Genomic DNA, 26,686 nt, shown 5'->3' with positions numbered 1-26,686 from the left:
ATTCCCTCTGCAAAACCATACCCCTCGTGACCACTGACGTATGCCACGTTTACTAACACATCAAAGACATTCTTCTCTAGTCCAGTGGAGGGCGCAACCAGTCTACATTTTTATATCGCCTCTTAATTTATGAGGGCGAGGGTTAAAAATACTACTGCGCATGTACGTGCACTATGCTCGGCCATCCAGTGGGGTAATCGTCTTCCTCTTTGGAGAGAACTTCGCCTGCCTGCCTATGCATTGGATTTGATTATACTTGTGTTTCGGTCCTCGGTATGGACTCTCAAAAAGTAAGTGTACCCGGTGTATTAGGAACCGATATCGGTGACGATTCGGTCGTCAGCTGTGCATGCCGTAATGCTGGCAACATTGTGTACGGCTTTCAAGCTTCACGGTTAGTCGAAGTGATAGTTGTATGTAACGAGACGAGCTTGTTGAGAACAAACATTAGTCCAACATTGCGTGTTTTTTTTTTTTTGTAATTGTTTATCACTAATATGCGTGATGTTTTAGGGCTGGGAACATGTTCACATTCGTTCTGTTGCTTAAGAAGAATCTGTTGACTTGGAAACTAGATATTTTCTGATTACGTTCCTTCGAAACGTTTCCTTCTGGTTATTCTGCAATGACTGGTATTCACACGTCTTTCCGGTGACCGGGACAGAGCTCCTCTCTACACATCAATGATTTGGCACATTTGACATTTATCCTGTTCTTGAATATGATGACACCGGTGTACTCTAATTCACTTCCTAATTTCTATTGTGGTTTTTGACAGTCACAGTAGGTGTCGAAGTCATTCATGTCTTTTATTATACAGCTTTGCCTGTCCTATAGGCCGTTTGTTTTGTCTGTTACTGTTATTATAACAACACATATCATTATAAAGTCAATATTTGTGCTCACACGTCTTTCGGGGACTTGTCATGTATCTCAGATTATTACAATATTTTTGAAGAAAAAATAAACATCAAATTTGTTATGAAATGTCAGACACATTGCTTTAAGTCTGTTGTCAAGGGCCTATAGCAACAGGACGGTCTTATCGTTTGTCTTTGTTTTCTGTTTTGTTATCAGCATAACGAGGGTGTGACTATCAAACAGGAAATGACCTGTATGTCTACCTCTCCTTTCTGCCGAAATAAAAGGAGGAAGGAAAGATTTACACGAACAAGAGAGTATAGCCTTTAGCACGTGCTGTCAATCTAAGCTTCTTCTAAGTCCATTACACAGTCAGAGGGAGACAGAGAGAGAGGTCACCCCAGTGGCACAGGTCTATTATAACCCTCAGTCAGAGAGGAGAGGTGTGACATCACTCAAGAAGGAAGTGGCACTAGTTGTGAGCCAGCACCTCAGACCGATGGGAAGGAAGTGGCACTAGTTGTGAGCCAGCACCTCAGACCGATGGGAAGGAAGTGGCACTAGTTGTGAGCCAGCACCTCAGACCGATGGGAAGGAAGTGGCACTAGTTGTGAGCCAGCACCTCAGACCGATGGGAAGGAAGTGGCACTAGTTGTGAGCCAGCACCTCAGACCGATGGGAAGTGGCACTAGTTGTGAGCCAGCACCTCAGACCGATGGGAAGGAAGTGGCACTAGTTGTGAGCCAGCACCTCAGACCGATGGGAAGGCAGACAGACAGACAGACATTATATTTGCAATCATATTCTGACTTTACAACATTAATCCATTTTGATTATTATTATTTTTTAAAGTAGTTGTCAATCTCCAATAGAAACCATTACAGTTCCATTTGGCTGGGGTTTGAGTTAGTCGTTCATCAATGTTTTGTATTTTTGTTAAGTACTAGAGAGTAGTGTTCAGTAAAGGAACTTCCTACAGCCACACACCTGAAAATTCATTTTAGTTTCAGATTCATTTGTGTTGTTGTTGATTCAAACCACCATTTACGTCCTTCCACTTTGTCTTTTAGAACCAACTCCCCATGTTTGAGCTCTGTCATTTTAGGGTCCTACGTTTTGACAGTTTTACAGTGGAGTATCCATTGGGCTGAACAGAATGCTACTGAAATAGATACAGGCCTGAGGCCAGCATTGACTTGACATGTGTTTCCTAGGCAGGGGCCTTTGCTGTGGTTACAGTATCCAGTCCATTACTACTGGTAGTGGCCACAGCTCAAATAGTAGTAGTATTTCTATTCGCAGCATAAAATGACTAGTAGACTGTTTCTGAGTACTGCAGATCCTGCTCTCTCTCTTTTTTTTTAGAGCCAATTAGGCATTCACGTCAAACATCCTTCCTCCAAAGGACCTCGTGAGCCTCTTAACTTACTCCATGTTGAGTTCTTCCAACTACTATGGGTTCAGGTCTAAAACAGTGCATCTATATATTGACTAAATAGGTTTCCATACCAGACACAGCCCTGGGGAATGTCCACACAGGGTTTTGCTGTGTGTCTCTACTGTGAAATAGCTTGTTGAGAGTAGTTTTAAGTCCTGTTAAACCCCTGTCTTTGTGGCTGGCGTGTATCTGCTTCTGCTGTAACACTGCTGTTATGTGGAGGCCTACGACCTACTGCTGTTATATGGAGGCCTACGACCTACTGCTGTTATGTGGAGGCCTACGACCTACTGCTGTTATGTGGAGGCCTACGACCTACTGCTGTTATGTGGAGGCCTACGACCTACTGCTGTTATGTGGAGGCCTACGACCTACTGCTGTTATGTGGAGGCCTATGAGCTACTGCTGTTATGTGGAGGCCTATGAGCTACTGCTGTTATGTGGAGGCCTACGAGCTACTGCTGTTATGTGGAGGCCTACGACCTACTGCTGTTATGTGGAGGCCTACGACCTACTGCTGTTATGTGGAGGCCTACGACCTACTGCTGTTATGTGGAGGCCTACGAGCTACTGCTGTTATGTGGAGGCCTATGAGCTACTGCTGTTATGTGGAGGCCTATGAGCTACTGCTGTTATGTGGAGGCCTATGACCTACTGCTGTTATGTGGAGGCCTATGGCCTACTGCTGTTATGTGGAGGCCTACGAGCTACTGCTGTTATGTGGAGGCCTACGAGCTACTGCTGTTATGTGGAGGCCTACGACCTACTGCTGTTATGTGTAGGCCTACGACCTACTGCTGTTATGTGGAGGCCTATGACCTACTGCTGTTATGTGGAGGCCTACGACCTACTGCTGTTATGTGTAGGCCATACGACCTACTGCTGTTATGTGGAGGCCTATGAGCTACTGCTGTTATGTGGAGGCCTATGAGCTACTGCTGTTATGTGGAGGCCTATGAGCTACTGCTGTTATGTGGAGGCCTACGAGCTACTGCTGTTATGTGGAGGCCTACGAGCTACTGCTGTTATGTGGAGGCCTACGAGCTACTGCTGTTATGTGGAGGCCTACGAGCTACTGCTGTTATGTGGAGGCCTATGAGCTACTGCTGTTATGTGGAGGCCTACGAGCTACTGCTACACCATTGTTATGTAACCTCATGTTTATCTGAGTTAGTTGTTGCCAAGTAGCATGGGGTTGTCTATCGGTTATCTATCGGTTGAGTTGGATGGGTAGGGATGGGTAGGGACGGGTAGGGACGGGTAGGCTATAGTCTAAGGTCAACGTTAAGCCTGTCCTGTTCAGAGGACACAGACAAGATCCTACTGTACTGTTCAAACTGTCAAATCCTCTCACATCTACATAGTGTCTAGGAGTTAAGGACGGGGGGGGGGGTCTATATTAGTAGGTCAGAAGACGTTTGTAGGGTTAGCCGACCTAATGCATTACAGATAATCATCAGTCTGTGGTGTCATGCAACAGCTGTAAATAGAAGTGAAGGACAATCCTCCAATCTGCCTAATCATGTTGTGTTGCTCAGTAGCATGGTCCCTCGTTCATCAGGTCGGTCCCTCGTTCATCAGGTCGGTCCCTCGTTCAGCAGGTCCGTCCCTCCCGGGAACCAACAGACATCTGCCTACATTTACATGATATACAGAAACACAAACATTTCTGTACACTGTACAAGACAATACACAGTACTGTGAATCTACACAGAGTGGACAAAACATTAGGAACACCTTCCTAATATTGAGGCCACCCCCCTTTAGCCCTCAGAACAGCCTCAATAGATCAGGACATGGACTCTACGAGGTGTCGAAAGCGTTCCACAGGGATGTTGACTCCAAGGCTTCCCACAGTTGTGTCAAGTTGGCTGGATGTCCTTTGGGTGGTGGACCATTCTTGATACACACAGGAAACTGTTTAGCGTGAAAAACCCAGCGGCTTTCCAGTTCATGACATTAACCGGTGTGCCTGGTACCTACTACCATACCCCGTTTAAAGGCACTTCAATCTTTGTCTTGACATTAACCGGTGTGCCTGGTACCTACTACCATACCCCGTTTAAAGACACTTCAATCTTTGTCTTGACATTAACCAGTACACCTGGTACCTACTACCATACCCCGTTTAAAGACACTTCAATCTTTGTCTTGACATTCACCCTCTGAATAGCAAACACACACAATCCATGTCCCCATTGTCTCAGGGCTTATAAACCCTTCTTTAACGTGTCTCCTCCCCTTCATCTACATGACTCCTCCCCTTCATCTACACTGATTGAAGTGGATTTAACAAGTGACATCAATAAGGTGTTCCTAATGTTTTGTACACTCTGTGTATATTGTATATCTTATTGTACAGTGGATATCTGATATTAGTTGGATGTGGAAACTGAACTGGGGCAATGGCTCCTCAGTCAGTGGATTATTTTATATCTATGATTCTGTTTGTCCTGTTTGATGTATAGCCTGGTATTGAGGTGTTTTCTGTTTGTATTGTTCGATGTATAGCCTGGTATTGAGGTGTTTTCTGTTTGTATTGTTCGATGTATAGCCTGGTATTGAGGTGTGTTCTGTTTGATGTATAGCCTGGTATTGAGGTGTTTTCTGTTTGATGTATAGCCTGGTATTGAGGTGTTTTCTGTTTGATGTATAGCCTGGTATTGAGGTGTTTTCTGTTTGATGTATAGCCTGGTATTGAGGTGTGTTCTGTTTGATGTATAGCCTGGTATTGAGGTGTGTTCTGTTTGATGTATAGCCTGGTATTGAGGTGTGTTCTGTTTGATGTATAGCCTGGTGTTGAGGTGTTTTCTGTTTGATGTATAGCCTGGTGTTGAGGTGTTTTCTGTTTGATGTATAGCCTGGTGTTGAGGTGTTTTCTGTTTGATGTATAGCCTGGTATTGAGGTGTTTTCTGTTTGATGTATAGCCTGGTATTGAGGTGTTTTCTGTTTGATGTATAGCCTGGTATTGAGGTGTGTTCTGTTTGATGTATAGCCTGGTATTGAGGTGTGTTCTGTTTGATGTATAGCCTGGTGTTGAGGTGTTTTCTGTTTGATGTATAGCCTGGTGTTGAGGTGTTTTCTGTTTGATGTATAGCCTGGTGTTGAGGTGTTTTCTGTTTGATGTATAGCCTGGTGTTGAGGTGTTTTCTGTTTGTATTGTTTGATGTATAGCCTGGTATTGAGGTGTTTTCTGTATGATGTATAGCCTGGTATTGAGGTGTTTTCTGTTTGTATTGTTTGATGTATAGCCTGGTATTGAGGTGTTTTTCAGAAAATGTTACCCGGCTCATTCAAATATCCAAATCAAATCCATCTTGATGATATTAAATTGTAACTACTGTAGTACAAACCTTGATCAAATCTCCAGTAAATTGGTGATGTTGATACTTTAGTGTACAACATGTAGGTCAACAGGCATCATGTACACTACAACATAAGTTACTAATGAACAGAGAACGAGACATTTTTAAAATGGCTGAGGAGAGAACACAATAGGCCTTTTCCCACAGCATTGCTCTTAGCCCCCGACTGGACTGGTCACACACTGCATTGCTCTTAGCCCCGACTGGACTGGTCACACACAGCATTGCTCTTAGCCCCAGTCTGGACTGGTCACACACTGCATTGCTCTTAGCCCCCGACTGGACTGGTCACACACTGCATTGCTCTTAGCCCCAGTCTGGACTGGTCACACACAGCATTGCTCTTAGCCTCAGTATGGACTGGTCACACACAGCATTGCTCTTAGCCCCAGTCTGGACTGGTCACACACAGCATTGCTCTTAGCCCCAGTCTGGACTGGTCACACACAGCATTGCTCTTAGCCCCAGTCTGGACTGGTCACACACAGCATTGCTCTTAGCCTCAGTATGGACTGGTCACACACAGCATTGCTCTTAGCCCCAGTCTGGACTGGTCACACACAGCATTGCTCTTAGCCCCAGACTGGACTGGTCACACACAGCATTGCTCTTAGCCCCAGACTGGACTGGTCACACACTGCATTTGTTAACCCTGAGCTAACAGACAAACACAACCAATGTCAATAAGCAATAAGACATTTTAATAATCTATTACTTCTTGCTTCTAGCCTGGCATTTGATTTCCAACAGTAATTGTTGTATATAAACCTTGCTGTTTGTCTGTCCCACATCAGAAACAATGTCAACAAAACCCCCATCTCCATCGTGGTCCCGTCAGTTACTGTAGTCAATACTGTAGGCCATACTGACACTGTACACTAATTAAATTGACAGGAGGGTGACGGAGGTCCTAATGAACAGAATTGGCTTATAACTCGTGGTGTTGGGGCCTTTTGTAAATAAAAAATAATATATGCCATTTAGCAGACGCTTTTATCCAAAGCGACTTACAGTCATGTGTGCATACATTCTACGTATGGGTGGTCCCGGGATCGAACCCACTACCCTGGCGTTACAAGCGCCATGCTCTACCAACTGAGCTACAGAACCACTGCTTGTGTCGGCATGAACTCTGCATGTCAATCTCCGAGGAAGAGGAGAGAGTGACGGCATCACTACATGTCTTTTGTGAGAGGTATTGACATGTTTTAATGCACAGAGCTGTCTGTGTTTAAACGGCTAGTGCACAGCTCAGACACCCATGCATACCCCACCCCCCCACCCCGCTCTTAAATTCAAGTCAAACTAAATGCATGCTCTTCAACCGATCGCTACCTGCACCTGCCCGCCCGTCCGGCATCACTACATGTCTTTTGTGAGAGGTATTGACATGTTGAATGCACAGAGCTGTCTGTGTTTAAACGGCTAGTGCACAGCTCAGACACCCATGCATACCCCCCCCCCCCACCCCGCTCTTAAATTCAAGTCAAACTAAATGCATGCTCTTCAACCGATCGCTACCTGCACCTGCCCGCCCGTCCGGCATCACTACTCTGGACGGCTCTGACTTAGAGTATGTGGACATCTACACGTACCTGGGTGTCTGGTTAGACTGTAAACTCTCCTTCCAGACTCGCATCAAACATCTCCAATCCAAAATTAAATCTAGAATCGGCTTCCTATATTGCAAAAAAGCATCCTTCACTCGTGCTGCCAAACACACCCTCGTAAAACTGACTATCCTACCGATCCTCGACTTCAGTGATGTAATTTATAAAATAGCCTCCAACACTCTACTCAACAAATTGGATGCAGTCTATCACAGTGCCATCCGTTTGTCACCAAAGCCCCATACACTACCCACCACTGCGACCTGTACGGCTGGCCCTAGCTACATATTCGTCGCCAAACCCACTGGCTCCAGGTCATCTGTAAGTCTCTGCCAGGTAAAGCCCCGCCTTATCTCAGCTCACTGGTCACCATAGTAGCACCCACTTGTAGCATGTGCTCCAGCAGGTGTATCGCACTAGTCACCCCAAGCCAATTCCTCCTTTGGTCTTTCCTTCCAGTTCTCTGCTGCCAATGACTGGAACAAACTGCAAAAATCAGTGAAGCTGGAGACTCACATCTCCCTCACTAGCTTTAAGCATCAGCTGTCAGAGCAGCTCACAGATCACTACACCTGTAAATAGCCCATCCAACTACCTACCTCATCCCCATACTGTATTTATTCATTTATCTTGCTCTTTTGCACCCCAGTATCTCTACTTGCACATTCATCTTCTACATGTATACCATTCCCGTGTTTAATTGTTATATTGTAATTATTTCGCCACCATTGCCTATTTACTGCCTTACCTCCCTTATCTTACCTCATTTGCATACACTGTATATAGACTTTTCTTTTTTACTATTGTATTATTGACTGCATTTGTTTATTCCATGTGTATCTCTGTGTTGAATGTGTCAAACTGCTTTGCTTTGTCTTTATCTTGTAGTGGTGTTGTATTGTAGGTACAGTATGTAGTGGTGTTGTATTGTAGGTACAGTATGTAGTGGTGTTGTAGGTACAGTATGTAGTGGTGTTGTGTTGTAGGTACAGTATGTAGTGGTGTTGTATTGTAGGTACAGTATGTAGTGGTGTTGTAGGTACAGTATGTAGTGGTGTTGTATTGTAGGTACAGTATGTAGTGGTGTTGTAGGTACAGTATGTAGTGGTGTTGTAGGTACAGTATGTAGTGGTGTAATAATGTATTGTAGGTACAGTATGTAGTGGTGTTGTAGGTACAGTATGTAGTGGTGTTGTAGGTACAGTATGTGGTGTTGTAGGTACAGTATGTAGTGGTGTAATAATGTATTGTAGGTACAGTATGTAGTATTGTAGGTACAGTATGTAGTGGTGTAGTAATGTATTGTAGGTACAGTATGTAGTATTGTAGGTACAGTATGTAGTATTGTAGGTACAGTATGTAGTGGTGGAGTATTGTAGGTACAGTATGTAGTGGTGGTGTATTGTAGGTGACAGTATGTAGTGGTGGTGTAGGTACAGTATGTAGTGGTGGTGTAGGTACAGTATGTAGTGGTGTTGTAGGTACAGTATGTAGTGGTGGTGTATTGTAGGTGACAGTATGTAGTGGTGGTGTATTGTAGGTGACAGTATGTAGTGGTGGTGTATTGTAGGTACAGTATGTAGTGGTGGTGTATTGTAGGTGACAGTATGTAGTGGTGGTGTATTGTAGTGACAGTATGTAGTGGTGGTGTATTGTAGTGACAGTATGTAGTGGTGGTGTATTGTAGGTGACAGTATGTAGTGGTGGTGTATTGTAGGTACAGTATGTAGTGGTGGTGTATTGTAGGTGACAGTATGTAGTGGTGGTGTATTGTAGGTGACAGTATGTAGTGGTGGTGTATTGTAGGTGACAGTATGTAGTGGTGGTGTATTGTAGGTGACAGTATGTAGTGGTGTAATAATGTATTGTAGGTGACAGTATGTAGTGGTGGTGTATTGTAGGTGACAGTATGTAGTGGTGTAATAATGTATTGTAGGTGACAGTATGTAGTGGTGTAATAATGTATTGTAGGGACAGTATGTAGTGGTGTAATAATGTATTGTAGGGACAGTATGTAGTGGTGTAATAATGTATTGTAGGTACAGTATGTAGTGGTGTAATAATGTATTGTAGGTACAGTATGTAGTGGTGTTGTAGGTACAGTATGTAGTGGTGTTGTAGGTACAGTATGTAGTGGTGTTGTAGGTACAGTATGTAGTGGTGTTGTAGGTACAGTATGTAGTGGTGTAATAATGTATTGTAGGTACAGTATGTAGTATTGTAGGTACAGTATGTAGTGGTGTAATAATGTATTGTAGGTACAGTATGTAGTATTGTAGGTACAGTATGTAGTGGTGGAGTATTGTAGGTACAGTATGTAGTGGTGGTGTATTGTAGGTGACAGTATGTAGTGGTGGTGTAGGTACAGTATGTAGTGGTGTTGTAGGTACAGTATGTAGTGGTGTTGTAGGTGACAGTATGTAGTGGTGGTGTATTGTAGGTGACAGTATGTAGTGGTGGTGTATTGTAGGTGACAGTATGTAGTGGTGGTGTATTGTAGGTGACAGTATGTAGTGGTGGTGTATTGTAGGTGACAGTATGTAGTGGTGTAATAATGTATTGTAGGTGACAGTATGTAGTGGTGTAATAATGTATTGTAGGTGACAGTATGTAGTGGTGTAATAATGTATTGTAGGTGACAGTATGTAGTGGTGTAATAATGTATTGTAGGGACAGTATGTAGTGGTGGTGTATTGTAGTGACAGTATGTAGTGGTGGTGTATTGTAGGTGACAGTATGTAGTGGTGGTGTATTGTAGGTGACAGTATGTAGTGGTGGTGTATTGTAGGTGACAGTATGTAGTGGTGGTGTATTGTAGTGACAGTATGTAGTGGTGGTGTATTGTAGGTGACAGTATGTAGTGGTGTAATAATGTATTGTAGGTGACAGTATGTAGTGGTGTAATAATGTATTGTAGGTGACAGTATGTAGTGGTGGTGTATTGTAGTGACAGTATGTAGTGGTGGTGTATTGTAGGTGACAGTATGTAGTGGTGGTGTATTGTAGGTGACAGTATGTAGTGGTGGTGTATTGTAGGTGACAGTATGTAGTGGTGTAATAATGTATTGTAGGTGACAGTATGTAGTGGTGGTGTATTGTAGGTGACAGTATGTAGTGGTGGTGTATTGTAGGTGACAGTATGTAGTGGTGTAATAATGTATTGTAGGTGACAGTATGTAGTGGTGTAATAATGTATTGTAGGTGACAGTATGTAGTGGTGTAATAATGTATTGTAGGTACAGTATGTAGTGGTGTAATAATGTATTGTAGGTGACAGTATGTAGTGGTGTAATAATGTATTGTAGGTGACAGTATGTAGTGGTGTAATAATGTATTGTAGGTACAGTATGTAGTGGTGTAATAATGTATTGTAGGTACAGTATGTAGTGGTGTAATAATGTATTGTAGGTACAGTATGTAGTGGTGTAATAATGTATTGTAGGTACAGTATGTAGTGGTGTAATAATGTATTGTAGGTACAGTATGTAGTGGTGTAATAATGTATTGTAGGTACAGTATGTAGTGGTGTAATAATGTATTGTAGGTACAGTATGTAGTGGTGTAATAATGTATTGTAGGTGCAGTATGTAGTGGTGTAGTAATGTAGTGTAGGTACAGTATGTAGTGGTGTAGTAATGTATTGTAGGTACAGTATGTAGTAGTGTAGGTACAGTATGTAGTGGTGTAGTAATGTATTGTAGGTGCAGTATGTAGTGGTGTAGTAATGTATTGTAGGTACAGTATGTAGTGTTGTAGGTACAGTATGTAGTGTTGTAGGTACAGTATGTAGTGTTGTAGGTACAGTATGTAGTGTTGTAGGTACAGTATGTAGTGTTGTAGGTACAGTATGTAGTGTTGTAGGTACAGTATGTAGTGTTGTAGGTACAGTATGTAGTGGTGGTGTGTTGTAGGTGCAGTATGTAGTGGTGTAGTAATGTATTGTAGGTACAGTATGTAGTATTGTAGGTACAGTATGTAGTGGTGTAGTAATGTATTGTAGGTACAGTATGTAGTGGTGTAGTAGGTACAGTATGTAGTGGTGGTGTATTGTAGGTACAGTATGTAGTGGTGGTGTATTGTAGGTACAGTATGTAGTGGTGTAATAATGTATTGTAGGTACAGTATGTAGTGGTGTAATAATGTATTGTATGATGTACTGTATAAATATGATTTTTTAAATAATTACCTTAATCTTGTTTGGACAACAGGAAGTGTATCCTTAATTAATGGAAAACTGTAATGCTGGGGAAGAGATGGCAAGTCAGCATCCCAAATGGTGTCCTGCTCCCTGCATAGTGTTCCCTGCATAGTGTTCCCTGCATAGGAACATAGTGTACCCTGCATAGTGTTCCCTGCATAGGAACATAGTGTTCCCTGCATAGGAACATAGTGTTCCCTACATAGGAACATAGTGTTCCCTACATAGGAACATAGTGTTCCCTGCATAGTGTTCCCTGCATAGTGTTCCCTACATAGGAACATAGTGTTCCCTGCATAGTGTTCCCTGCATAGTGTTCCCTGCATAGTGTTCCCTGCATAGTGTTCCCTGCATAGTGTTCCCTGCATAGTGTTCCCTGCATAGTGTTCCCTTCATAGGAACATAGTGTTTCCTACATAGTGTTCCCTACATAGGAACATAGTGTTCCCTACATAGGAACATAGTGTTCCCTGCATAGGAACATAGTGTTCCCTACATAGGAACATAGTGTTCCCTGCATAGTGTTCCCTGCATAGTGTTCCCTGCATAGTGTTCCCTACATAGGAACATAGTGTTCCCTGCATAGTGTTCCCTGCATAGTGTTCCCTGCATAGTGTTCCCTGCATAGTGTTCCCTGCATAGTGTTCCCTGCATAGTGTTCCCTGCATAGTGTTCCCTACATAGGAACATAGTGTTCCCTGCATAGTGCTCCCTACATAGGAACATAGTGTTCCCTGCATAGTGTTCCCTGCATAGTGTTCCCTACATAGGAACATAGTGTTCCCTGCATAGTGTTCCCTACATAGGAACATGGTGTTCCCTGCATAGTATTCCCTATATAGGAACATAGTGTTCCCTGCATAGTGTTCCCTACATAGGAACATAGTGTTCCCTGCATAGTGTTCCCTACATAGGAACATAGTGTTCCCTGCATAGTGTTCCCTGCATAGTGTTCCCTACATAGTGTTCCCTACATAGGAACATAGTGTTCCCTACATAGGAACATAGTGTTCCCTACATAGGAACATAGTGTTTCCTACATAGGAACATAGTGTTCCCTACATAGGAACATAGTGTTCCCTGCATAGGAACATGGTGTTCCCTGCATAGTATTCCCTATATAGGAACATAGTGTTCCCTGCATAGTGTTCCCTGCATAGTGTTCCCTACATAGGAACATAGTGTTCCCTACATAGGAACATAGTGTTTCCTGCATAGTATTCCCTACATAGTGTTCCCTACATAGGAACATAGTGTTCCCTGCATAGTGTTCCCTACATAGGAACATAGTGTTCCCTGCATAGTGTTCCCTACATAGTGCACTACTTCAGAGCCTTATGGGCCCTGATCAAAAGTAGTGCTGTATGTAGGGAATAGGGTGCCATTTGGAACGTAGAGACGGGCACTGTGTTGGTGCCAGATTCCCGTCCCGGTAGAGACGGGCACTGTGTTGGTGCCAGATCCCCATCCCGGTAGAGACTGGCACTGTGTTGGTGCCAGATCCCCATCCCGGTAGAGACAGGCACTGTGTTGGTGCCAGATACCCGTCCCGGTAGAGACGGGCACTGTGTTGGTGCCAGATACCCATCCCGGTAGAGACGGGCACTGTGTTGGTGCCAGATTCCCGTCCCCGTAGAGACCGTAGAAAGAGCATGGTACATTTCCATTCCCAGGGATCCCAAGTAGAGAGTAGAGCAGTTGTGAAGTTTCATCATGACTTATTATATGGGCCATTCACAGCGAGCCTTTAGGGTGATGGGCCATTCACAACGAGCCTTTAGGGTGATGGGCCATTCACAACGAGCCTTTAGGGTGATGGGCCATTCACAACGAGCCTTTAGGGTGATGGGCCATTCACAACGAGCCTTTAGGGTGATGGGCCATTCACAACGAGCATTTAGGGTGATGGGCCATTCACAACGAGCATTTAGGGTGATGGGCCATTCACAACGAGCCTTTAGGGTGATGGGCCATTCACAACGAGCCTTTAGGGTGATGGGCCATTCACAGCGAGCATTTAGGGTGATGGGCCATTCACAGCGAGCCTTTAGGGTGATGGGCCATTCACAACGAGCATTTAGGGTGATGGGCCATTCACAACGAGCATTTAGGGTGATGGGCCATTCACCATTCTGACGAGCATTTAGGGTGATGGGCCATTCAGCATTTAGGGTGATGGGCCATTCACAGCGAGCATTTAGGGTGATGGGCCATTCACAACGAGCCTTTAGGGTGATGGGCCATTCACAGCGAGCATTTAGGGTGATGGGCCATTCACAACGAGCATTTAGGGTGATGGGCCATTCACAACGAGCATTTAGGGTGATGGGCCATTCACAACGAGCATTTAGGGTGATGGGCCATTCACAACGAGCCTTTAGGGTGATGGGCCATTCACAACGAGCCTTTAGGGTGATGGGCCATTCACAACGAGCATTTAGGGTGATGGGCCATTCACAACGAGCCTTTAGGTGATGGGCCATTCACAACGAGCCTTTAGGGTGATGGGCCATTCACAACGAGCCTTTAGGGTGATGGGCCATTCACAACGAGCCTTTAGGGTGATGGGCCATTCACAACGAGCCTTTAGGGTGATGGGCCATTCACAACGAGCCTTTAGGGTGATGGGCCATTCACAACGAGCCTTTAGGGTGATGGGCCATTCACAACGATGGGCCTTTAGGGTGATGGGCCATTCACAACGAGCCTTTAGGGTGATGGGCCATTCACAACGAGCCTTTAGGGTGATGGGCCATTCACAACGAGCCTTTAGAGTGATGGGCCATTCTGCCTTTAGGGTGATGGGCCATTCACAACGAGCCTTTAGGGTGATGGGCCATTCACAACGAGCCTTTAGGGTGATGGGCCATTCACAACGAGCCTTTAGGGTGATGGGCCATTCACAACGAGCCTTTAGGGTGATGGGCCATTCACAACGAGCCTTTAGGGTGATGGGCCATTCTACAACGAGCCTTTAGGGTGATGGGCCATTCACAACGAGCCTTTAGGGTGATGGGCCATTCACAACGAGCCTTTAGGGTGATGGGCCATTCACCCTTTAGGGTGATGGGCCATTCACAGCGAGCCTTTAGGGTGATGGGCCATTCACAACGAGCCTTTAGGGTGATGGGCCATTCACAACGAGCCTTTAGGGTGATGGGCCATTCACAACGAGCCTTTAGGGTGATGGGCCATTCACAACAAGCCTTTAGGGTGATGAATATTTTTTGGGTTGTGTATGATGTGAGCTACTGAATATGATTCAAAGACAGTTTGGCGTTCGGAACACACAGCACCAAGACAGTTTGGATCAGTTGTGGCACTGGAGTCATTACCAGGTGTGGTTGATCCTCAAATCAAATTTGAAACTGGCAGCCTGTCTGAAAAAGCCTGAAGCTTCCTGGCTGGGTGCCATAGTAGAGATTTGTCTCATACATTGTCTCTGTCTCACACTCTAAATCTGAAACTGAGAGGCCATTTTGGTTCTTAAATCTGTATGGCCAAAACAGTGAACGAGGCGTCTGGACCTAGGTACTATACTGACTGACACTTCTGATGTTGTTGTGGCAGTCATGACATTTCATCAGCCGTTGATTGTCAAGCGAATAACTGCCGGTCTCATGGTAATTGACCGTTAATTAACATAAACACATTTAGCATCTCTTGGCTTCCACATATAGTCTACAAGCAGACCTTCACAATAAATCCATGTAATATAGCCCCCACCTTCACAATACATCCATGTAATATAGCCCCCACCTTCACAATAAATCCATTATTTATTTTAGACGGGTCTAAAGAAACATGATAAGAAGAAAATGTATTTATCTATTTCTAAATGTAGTCTATTTCAGAAGAATAGAATAACATCCTCTGAGTTGTCCTCATGTTAGGTCCTGTCCTCATGTTAGGTCCTGTCCTCATGTTAGGTCCTGTCCTCATGTTAGGTCCTGTCCTCATGTTAGGTCCTGTCCTCATGTTAGGTCCTGTCCTCATGTTAGGTCCTGTCCTCATGTTAGGTCCTGTCCTCATGTTAGGTCCTGTCCTCATGTTAGGTCCTGTCCTCATGTTAGGTCCTGATCTGGCTATGCCAAATGGCTGTGGGCTACACTAGTTCATTTAGCAGACAAGATTTGCTTAGAATTCCAAGGTCTTATTTGATATTTTATAATATAAAGAATTAAATTGAACAAAGCTGAATAAAATAGGAGTGTGAACATTCTGTGTTGAGCAGTTAAGAGAGAATAGGTACTCCTATATGCTTAATTTAGAGTAATTTATGCAACTTTAGTTGTTCTACAAACTTTGAGCTCTATGTTTTAATTTTTAATACATTCTAAGGCGGCATGAGGCGACTCTCATGATGATTTGAAAATAGTTGCTTGAACGACATGAGCTCCACTTTGTTTGTTTTCTGCGCAGGCTGTACACACTACATCAGTCTCTCATTCACAATTTGTTTGTTTTCTGCACAGGCTGTACACATTATCACAGTCTCTCATTCACAATTTGACAAGCACTTGATAATAAGCCTCACATTTCCGACATCCCCTTTGTGTGGCCGTAATGCCCTCTAAAAAATCCATGCCTTTTGTGGCCAGTGGCCATTGTGCCCTTGAGCTGAATATAATAATTTATTTGAATTTTTACCACCTTTATTGCCCTACTTTCGATCTTGTCTCATTGCTGCAACTTCCCAACGTGCTCGGGAGGCAAAGGTCGCTTCTAACGCCCGCCCACCTCACCCAGCGTGTCAATGAATCACTGTTCAACTGATACTAACCTTATAGGACTATGGACTAGACTACATGAGGTGTGATACTAACCTTATAGGACTATGGACTAGACTACATGAGGTGTGATACTAACCTTATTAAAACATATAGGACTATGGGCTAGGCTTCATGAGGTGTGATACTAACCTTATAGGACTATGGGCTAGACTACATGAGGTGTGATACTAACCTTATAGGACTATGGGCTAGACTACATGAGGTGTGATACTAACCTTATAGGACTATGGGCTAGACTATATGAGGTGTGATACTAACTAGACTACATGAGGTGTGATACTAACCTTATAGGACTATGGGCTAGACTACATGAGGTGTGATACTAACCTTATAGGACTATGGGCTAGACTACATGAGGTGTGATACTAACCTTATAGGACTATGGGCTAGACTACATGAGGTGTGATACTAACCTTATAGGACTATGGGCTAGACTACATGAGGTGTGATACTAACCTTATAGGACTATGGGCTAGACTACATGAGGTGTGATACTAACCTTATTGAAGCATATAGGACTATGGACTAGACTACATGAGTGTGATACTAACCTTATTGAAGCATATAGGACTATGGACTAGACTAATTTACAACATAGCTCAGGAAGTAGGAAACTCTCTCATCCATTTCTATGCAGATTGTTTAATCTTCTACTCAGCTGGCCCCTCCCGGATTTTGTGTTCAATGTTCAACAACCAAGCTTTCTTAGTGTCCAACAAGCTTTCTCTGCCCTTAACCTTGTACTGAACACCTCCAAAACAAAGGTCATGTGGTTTGGTAAGCAGAATGCCCCTCTCCCCACAGGTGTGATTACTACCTCTGAGGGTTTAGAGCTTGAGGTAGTCACCTCATACAAGTACTTGGGAGTATGGCTAGATGGTACACTGTCCTTCTCTCAGCACATATCAAAGCTGCAGGTTCAAATTGAAATCTAGTCTTAGTTTCTTCTATCGTAATCACTCCTCTTTCACCCCAGCTGCCAAACTAACCCTGATTCTTTATTTTGTGGTGCTACCATGTTGTGGTGCTACCATGTTGTGGTGCTACCATGTTGTGTTGTGGTGCTGCCATGTTGTGTTGTGGTGCTACCATGTTGTGTTTCTACCATGTTGTCATGTGGTGCTGCCATGTTGTGGTGCTGCCATGTTGTGGTGCTGCCATGTTGTCATGTGTTGCTGCCATGTTGTGGTGCTACCATGTTGTGGTGCTACCATGTTGTGGTGCTACCATGTTGTGGTGCTGCCATGTTGTGGTGCTACCATGTTGTCATGTGGTGCTACCATGTTGTCATGTGGTGCTACCATGTTGTGGTGCTACCATGTTGTGGTGCTGCCATGTTGTCATGTGGTGCTACCATGTTGTGGTGCTACCATGTTGTCATGTGGTGCTACCATGTTGTGGTGCTACCATGTTGTCATGTTTTGCTGCCATGTTGTGGTGCTACCATGTTGTGGTGCTACCATGTTGTCATGTGGTGCTACCATGTTGTGGTGTGCTACCATGCTATGTTGTTGTCTTAGGTATCGCTTTATGTTGTGTTGTCTCTTGTTGTGAATTGTGTTTTGTCCTATATATTTATTTTATTTTAAATTTTTAATCCCAGCAGGAGGCCTTTTGCCTTTTTGGTAGGCCGTCGTTGTAAATGGGGCGGCAGGGTAGCCTAGTGGTTAGAGCGTTGGACTAGTAACCGAAAAGTTGCAAGTTCAAACCCCCGAGCTGACAAGGTACAAAGCTGCCGTTCTGCCCCTGAACAGGCAGTTAACCCGCTGTTCCCAGGCCGTCATTGAAAATAAGAATTTGTTCTTAACTGACTTGCCAAGTTAAATCAAATTTAAAAAATAAAACATGAGATGTGGGACTATGATTTGAAAAAGTTGCAAAAAAAAAAAGAAAGAAGCAAACTGGGCATTTTGTCACACTATTCTTGATTTAATCTGGTCTTTACCTGTATTACATAATACAGTGCCTTCGGAAAGTATTCAGACCCCTTGACTTTCTCCACATTTTGTTACTTTACAGCCTTATTATAAAATTGATTTTAAAAAATAAAATAAAAATGTCCTCATCCATCTACACATGATACCCCATAATGACAAAATAAAAACTGATTTTTAGAAATGTTTTCAAATGTATTGAAAATAAAACTGAAATAATTGATTTACATAAGTATTCAGACCCTTTACTCAGTACTTTGTTGAAGCACCTTTTGGCAGTGATTACAGCCTCCGATTGTCTTCTTGGGTTTGACGCTGCTTGACACACCTGTATTTGGGGAGTTTCTCACATTCTTCTCTGCAGATCCTCTCAAGCTATGTCAGGTTGGATGGGAAGTGTTGCTGTACAGCTATTTTAAGGTCTCTCCAGAGATGTTCGATCAGGTTTAAGTCCGGGCTCCGGCTGGGCCACTCAAGGACATTCAGAGACTTGTCCCGAAGCCACTCCTGCGTTGTCTTGGCTGTGTGCTTAGGATCGTTGTCCTGTTGGAAGGTGAACCTTCGCCCCAGTCTGAGAACCTGCTCCAGAGTGCTCAGGACTTCATCAAGGATCTCTTTGTACTTTGCTCTGTACATCTTTGCCTCGATCCTGACGAGTCTCCGAGTCCCTGCAGCTGAAAAACATCCCCACATCATGATGCTGCCACCACTATGCTTCACCGTAGAGATGGTGCCAGGTTTCCTCCAGATGTGACACTTGGCATTCAGGCCAAAGAGTTCAATCTTGGTTTCATCAGACTAGAGAATGTAGTTTCTCATGGTCTGAGAGTCTTTAGGTGCCTTTTGGTAAACTCCAAGCGGGCTGTCATGTGCCTTTTTACAGAGGAGTGGGTTCCGTTTCGCTATTCTATTAGAAAGGACTGATTGGAGGAGTGCTGCAGAGGTGGTTGTCCTTCTGGAAGGTTCTCCAATCGCCACATTGGGTTCTTGGTCACCTCTCTGACCAAGGCGCTTCTCCCCCGATTTCTCAGTTTGGCCAGGATGCCAGCTCTAGGAAGAGTCTTGGTGATTCCAAACTTCTTCCATTTATGAATGATGGATGCCACTGTGTTCTTGGGAGCCGTCAATGCTGCAGAAATGTATTGGTACCCTTCCCCAGATCTGTGCCTCGACACAATCCTGTCTCGGAACTTTACAGACCAATTACCTCGGCTTTGTTTTTGCACTGTCAACTGTGGGGCCTTATATAGACAGGTGTGTGCCTTTCCAAATCATGTCCAATCAATTTAATTTACCACAGGTGGACTCCAATCAAATTGTAGAAACATCTCAAGGATGGAAACAGGATGCACCTGAGCTCAATTTCAAGTCTCATAGCAAAGGGTCTAAATACTTACGTAAATAACAGAATTACTTTTTCTTTATTTTTTTATAAATGTTTTAATAAATCTAAACCTTTTTTCACTTTGTCATTAAGGGATATTGTGTTTTAGATTCATGAGGACTAAATATTATTTCATCCATTTTTACAATAAGGCTGTAAAATGTGGAAAAAGTCAAGGGGTCTGAATACTTTCCAAATGCGATGTATATGTGTAAAATTAGTTTTGATTTAGAATGTTTTTATTTTATTTTACCTTTATTTAACTAGGCAAGTCGGTTAAGAACAAATTCTTATTTTCAATGACGACCTAGGAACAGTGGGTTAACTGCCTGTTCAGGGGCAGAACGACTGATTTGTACCTTGTCAGCTCGGGGGTTTGAACTCGCAACCTTCCGGTTACTAGTCCAACACTCTAACCACTAGGCTACCCTTTAGAGGGACAGTAGAGTCCTTTAGAGGGACAGTAGAGTCCTGAGTACCAGGCAGTCTGCAAGTTTGGTAGGTTACTAATGACCATCAGCATCATCAGAGCTGGGAGAAACCTAGTTACTGTGAGGCCATGACCCGTGACTGCCGGTTTGACGGTAATACGGTCACCCATAAAAGCCCTAATCTTGATACTGTGTTCATTTTGGTATGTTTACCCATTGTTGTGTTCGTAGATAGCAAGTCAATGTAGCTAACTGGCTAGCTACTACTGTTCGCTAGCCAGATAGCCACAATCCTTTTTAGCTAAGCTAAAGCTAGCTAACCACAAATAATTTACATCTACCTTTCATAACATTATATTGAGGTCATTTTTGCCTGTTTTAACTAGCTGGATAGCTAGAAACACCACCTATATAATGACATGTATTATTATAAATTGATGATTTTTTAAATTTTATGTTTTGTGTTGCAGGAGGCCTTACAGAGAATAATAACCACGTTGGCCAATAAAAATGAGGAGCTCCAGAACTTTATGGAAACACTTACTCACTCTCTGGCTGGTGTCCAGGTAAGATATATATTTAACCTTTTATTTAACTAGGCAAGTCAGTAAAGAACACATTCTTATTTTCAATGTCAGGCTAGAAACAGTGGGTTAACTGGTCTAGGAACAGTGGGGTTAACTGGTCTAGGAACAGTGGGGTTAACTGGTCTAGGAACAGTGGGGTTAACTGGTCTAGGAACAGTGGGGTTAACTGGTCTAGGAACAGTGGGGTTAACTGGTCTAGCAACAGTGGGGTTAACTGGTCTAGCAACAGTGGGGTTAACTGGTCTAGCAACAGTGGGGTTAACTGGTCTAGCAACAGTGGGGTTAACTGGTCTAGCAACAGTGGGGTTAACTGGTCTAGGAACAGTGGGGTTAACTGGTCTAGGAACAGTGGGGTTAACTGGTCTAGGAACAGTGGGGTTAACTGGTCTAGGAACAGTGGGGTTAACTGGTCTAGGAACAGTGGGGTTAACTGGTCTAGGAACAGTGGGGTTAACTGGTCTAGGAACAGTGGGGTTAACTGGTCTAGCAACAGTGGGGTTAACTGGTCTAGCAACAGTGGGGTTAACTGGTCTAGCAACAGTGGGGTTAACTGGTCTAGCAACAGTGGGGTTAACTGGTCTAGCAACAGTGGGGTTAACTGGTCTAGCAACAGTGGGGTTAACTGGTCTAGCAACAGTGGGGTTAACTGGTCTAGGAACAGTGGGGTTAACTGGTCTAGGAACAGTGGGGTTAACTGGTCTAGGAACAGTGGGGTTAACTGGTCTAGGAACAGTGGGGTTAACTGGTCTAGGAACAGTGGGGTTAACTGGTCTAGGAACAGTGGGTTAACTGGTCTAGGAACAGTGGGTTAACTGGTCTAGGAACAGTGGGTTAACTGCCTTGTTCAGGGGCAGAACGACAGATTTGTACCTTGTCAGCTCTGGGATTTGAACTTGCAACCTTTCGGTTACTAGTCCAACGCTCTAACCACTAGGCTACCCTGCCTAATCTTGTACAATAATTTCCATTTACCAAATATGCCATGTTGATCCATCTATAGGCTCTTGTGATGCAGAGATATGGTTCTGGGTTCAGAGGATAATCAATATATATATATGTGTGTGTGTGTGTGTGTGTGTGTGTGTGTGTGTGTGTGTGTGTGTGTGTGTGTGTGTGTGTGTGTGTGTGATTTTTCTTCCAAGGTGAACTCCCCACAGGCAGTGTCCGACCTGGAGGAGGAGTTTGACAGGTTATTCACCATCCTGGTTGAGATGAAGGAGAGCATGATCAACACCATCAAACAGGAAGGGGCCAAGAAGACACAGGAACTGCAGGTACCTGACCCCTAACCCCTGACCCCTAACCCCTAACCCAACACCATCAAACAGGAAGGGGCCAAGAAGACACGGGAACTGCAGGTACCTGACCCCTGACCCCTAACCCAACACCAAACAGGAAGGGGCCAAGAAGACACAGGAACTACAGGTACCTGACCCCTAACCCCTGACCCAACATCATCAAACAGGAAAGGGCCTAGAAGACACAGGAACTACAGGTACCTGACCCCTGACCCTAACCCAACACCTTCAAACAGGAGGGGGCCAAGAAGGCACAAGAACTACAAGTACCTGACCCCTAACCCAACACCTTCAAACAGGATGGGGCCATGAAGGCACAAGAACTACAAGTACCTGACCCCTAACCCCTGACCCCTAACCCAACACCTTCAAACAGGAGGGGGCCACGAAGGCTCTACAGGTACTATACACCTTTGGGATGAATTGAAACGCCGACTACGAGCCAGCCCTAAGGGCCCAACATCAGTGCCCTACCTCACTAATGCTCTTGTGGCTGAATGGAAGCAAGTCCCCGCAGCAATGTTCCAACATCTAGTGGAAATCCTTCCCAGAATAGTGGAGGCTGTTATAGCAGCAATGTTCCAACATCTAGTGGAAAGCCTTCCCAGAAGAGTGGAGGCTGTTATAGCAGCAATGTTCCAACATCTAGTGGAAAGCCTTCCCAGAAGAGTGGAGGCTTTTATAGCAGCAATGTTCCAACATCTAGTGGAAAGCCTTCCCAGAAGAGTGGAGGCTGTTATAGCAGCAAAGGGGAGGGGGACCAACTCCATATTAATGCCCATGATTATGGAATGAGATGTTTGACAAGCAGATGGCCACATACTATTGGTCATGTAGTCTATACGTATACACTCACTGGCCAGTTTATTAGATTCACCCATCTAGTCCCGAGTCTGAGGTACTGGATCAGGCATGCCTGCCACCGACGATCACACCACGCTCAAAGCCCTGGATCAGGGCTTTGTAGCTCAGTTGGTAGAGCATGGCGCTTGTAACGCCAGGGTAGTGGGTTCGATCCCTGGGACCACCCATACGTAGAATGTATGCACACATGACTGTAAGTCGCTTTGGATAAAAGCGTCTGCTAAATGGCATATATTATTATATTATATATTATCAGCCTGGCACCGATCACACCACGCTCAAAGTCCTGGATCAGCCTGGCACCGATCACACCACGCTCAAAGCCCTTGTAGGTCACTAGTTTTACACAATTCTAACGTTCAATGGAACAGTAACTGAATTTCTCGACGGCTTACTGCTTTATATAGCAAACCACGAATCTCTGTCTGTAGGTATAGGAAAATGGATCCCTCCGAACATACTGGCCGGGGATTGTGTAGACAGTGGGGCAATAAAGTATTTAGTCTTAGTGCCAGCATCGGTTTGTGGTGGTAAATAGACTGCTGCAAATAATATAGATGCGAGCTATGTTGGTACAGTGGGGCAAAAAAGTTGTCAGCCACCAATTGGGCAAGTTCTCCCACTTAAAAAGATGAGAGGCCTGTAATTTTCATCATAGGTACTTCAACTATGACAGACAAAATGAGAAGAAAAAAATCCAGAAAATCACATTGTAGGATTTTTAAATTAATTTATTTGCAAATGATGGTGGAAAATAAGTATTTGATCACCTAAAAACAAGCAAGATTTCTGGCTCTCACAACCTGTAACTTCTTCAAGAGGCTCCTCTGTCCTCTACTCATTACCTGTATCAATGGCACCTGTTTGAACTTGTTATCAGTATAAAAGACACCTGTCCACAACCTCAAACAGTCACACTCCAAACTCAAAGGGCACCAGAAACAAAATTGTAGACCTGCACCAGGCTGGAAAGACTGAATCTGCAATAGGTAAGCAGCTTGGTTTGAAGAAATCAACTGTGGGAGCAATTATTAGGAAATGGAAGACATACAAGACCACTGATAATCTCCCACGATCTGGGGCTCCATGCAAGATCTCACCCCGTGGGGTCAAAATGATCACAAGAACGGTGAGCAAAAATCCCAGAACCACACGGGGGGACCTAGTGAATGACCTGCAGAGAGCTGGGACCAAAGTAACAAAGCCTACCATCAGTAACACACTACGCCGCCAGGGACTCAAATCCTGCAGTGCCACACGTGTCCCCCTGCTTCAGCCAGTACATGTCCAAGCATGTCTGAAGTTTGCTAGAGAGCATTTGGATGATCCAGAAGAAGATTGGGAGAATGTCATATGGTCAGATGAAACCAAAATATAACTTTTTGGTATAAACTCAACTTGTCGTGTTTGGAGGACAAAGAATGCTGAGTTGCATCCAAAGAACACCATACCTACTGTGAAGCATGGGGGTGGAAACATCATGCTTTGGGGCTGTTTTTCTGCAAAGGGATCAGGACTACTGATCCGTGTAAAGGAAAGAATGAATGGGGCCATGTATCGTGAGATTTTGAGTGAAAACCTCCTTCCATCAGCAAGGGCATTGAAGATGAAACGTGGCTGGGTCTTTCAGCATGACAATGATCCCAAACACCTATGATGAAAATTACAGGCCTCATCTTTTTAAGTCGGAGAACTTGCACAATTGGTGGCTGACTAAATACTTATTTGCCCCACTGTATATTGGATGAACCATGACTAGAATACAGTATATACATATGAAATGAGTAAACCAGTATGTAAACGTTATTAAAGTGACCAGTGATTCCATGACTATGTACATTGGGCAGCAGTCTCTAAGGTGCAGGGTTGAGTAACCAGGGGGTAGCCGGCTAGTAACAGTGACTAAGATTCAGGGCAGGGTACTGGGTGGTAGTCTGCTAGTAACAGTAACTAAGATTCAGGGCAGGGTACTGGGCGGTAGTCGGTTAGTAACAGTAACTAAGGTTCAGGGCAGGGTACTGGGTGGTAGTCTGCTAGAAACAGTGACTAAGATTCAGGGCAGGGTACTGGGTGGTAGTCTGCTAGTAACAGTAACTAAGATTCAGGGCAGGGTACTGGGTGGTAGTCTGCTAGTAACAGTAACTAAGATTCAGGGCAGGGTACTGGGTGGTAGTCTGCTAGTAACAGTAACTAAGGTTCAGGGCAGGGTACTGGGCGGAGGCTGGCTATTTAACAGTCTGATGGCCTGGAGATGGAACCTGTTTCTCAGTCTCTCGTTCCCTGCTTTGATGCACCTGTACTGTCTCTACCTTCTAGATGGTAGCAGGGTGAACATGCCAGGGCTCGGTGGCTGAGGTCCTTGATGACCTTCTAGATGGTAGCGGGGTGAACAGGCCAGGGCTCGGGTGGCTGAGGTCCTTGATGATCTTCTAGATGGTAGTGGGGTGAACAGGCAGTGACTCGGGTGGCTGAGGTCCTTGATGACCTTCTAGATGGTAGCAGGGTGAACATGCCAGGGCTCGGGGTGGCTGAGGTCCTTGATGACCTTCTAGATGGTAGTGGGGTGAACAGGCAGTGACTCGGGTGGCTGAGGTCCTTGATGACCTTCTAGATGGTAGCGGGGTGAACAGGCAGTGGCTCGGGTGGCTGAGGTCCTTGATGACCTTCTAGATGGTAGCAGGGTGAACATGCCAGGGTCGGGTGGCTGAGGTCCTTCATCTTCTTGGCCTTCCTGTGACACCGAGTGCTGTAGGTGTCCTGGAGGGCAGGCAGTGTGCCCCTGGTGATGAGTTGGGCAGACCACACCATCCTCTGGAGAACCCTACGGTTGCGGACTGTGGAATTGCTGTACCAGGCAGTGATACAGGCCGACAGGATGCTCTCAATTGTGCATCTGTAAATGTTCTTGAGGGTCTTAGGTGCTCCTGAGGTTGAAGAGGCGCTGTTGGAGTGAATGGACCATTTCAGATCCTTGGTGATGTGCACGCCAAGGAACTTGAAGCATTTGACCCCTCTCCTCTGCGGCTCCATCGATGTGGATGGGGGCGTGCTCCCATCTCCTGTTGTCCACGATCAGCTCCTTTGTTTTTGCTGACGTTGAGGGAGAGGTTATTTTCCCGGGCACCACTCCTCCAGGACTCTCACCTCCTCCAGGACTCTCACCTCCTCCAGGACTCTCACCTCCTCCAGGACTCTCACCTCCTCCAGGACTCTCACCTCCTCCAGGACTCTCACCTCCTCCAGGACTCTCACCTCCTCCAGGACTCTCACCTCCTCCAGGACTCTCACCCCCTCCCTGTAACTCACCTCCTCCAGGACTCTCACCTCCTCCCTGTGACTCCACTCCTCCAGGACTCTCACCTCCTCCCTGTGACTCCACTCCTCCAGGACTCTCACCTCTTCCAGGACTCTCACCTCCTCCCTGTAACTCCACTCCTCCAGGACTCTCACCTCCAGGACTCTCACCTCCTCCCTGTAACTCACCTCCTTCAGGACTCTCACCTCCTTCAGGACTCTCACCTCCCCCAGGACTCTCACCTCCCCCAGGACTCTCACCTCCCCCAGGACTCTCACCTCCTCCAGGACTCTCACCTCCTCCAGGACTCTCACCTCCTCCAGGACTCTCACCTCCTCCAGGACTCTCACCTCCTTCAGGACTCTCACCTCCTTCAGGACTCTCACCTCCTTCAGGACTCTCACCTCCTCCAGGACTCTCACCTCCTCCAGGACTCTCACCTCCTCCAGGACTCTCACCTCCTCCAGGACTCTCACCTCCTTCAGGACTCTCACCTCCTCCAGGACTCTCACCTCCTTCAGGACTCTCACCTCCTCCCTGTGACTCCACTCCTCCTGGACTCTCTCCTCCTCCAGGACTCTCACCTCCTCCCTGTGACTCCACTCCTTACACTAGTGTTCGTTATAG

At 45.0% G+C, this 26,686-nt stretch overlaps 1 protein-coding gene across 1 annotated transcript; it reads left to right on the top strand.

Moving 5' to 3' along the window:
• The first annotated feature begins 152 nt into the window (after positions 1 to 152).
• On the top strand, positions 153 to 21,906 carry LOC124023902 (FSD1-like protein). Its single transcript, XM_046338065.1, has 3 exons — positions 153 to 290; positions 20,486 to 20,581; positions 21,745 to 21,906. The coding sequence occupies exons 1-3, from the start codon at positions 276 to 278 to the stop codon at positions 21,889 to 21,891; spliced, it is 258 nt and encodes an 85-aa protein (XP_046194021.1). The 5' UTR covers positions 153 to 275; the 3' UTR covers positions 21,892 to 21,906.
• The last annotated feature ends 4,780 nt before the right edge of the window (positions 21,907 to 26,686 follow it).

Source organism: Oncorhynchus gorbuscha, unplaced genomic scaffold (genome assembly GCF_021184085.1).
Source record: "Oncorhynchus gorbuscha isolate QuinsamMale2020 ecotype Even-year unplaced genomic scaffold, OgorEven_v1.0 Un_scaffold_1716, whole genome shotgun sequence".
NCBI lineage: Eukaryota > Metazoa > Chordata > Actinopteri > Salmoniformes > Salmonidae > Oncorhynchus > Oncorhynchus gorbuscha.
This window is presented reverse-complemented; position numbering and strand designations above follow the sequence as displayed.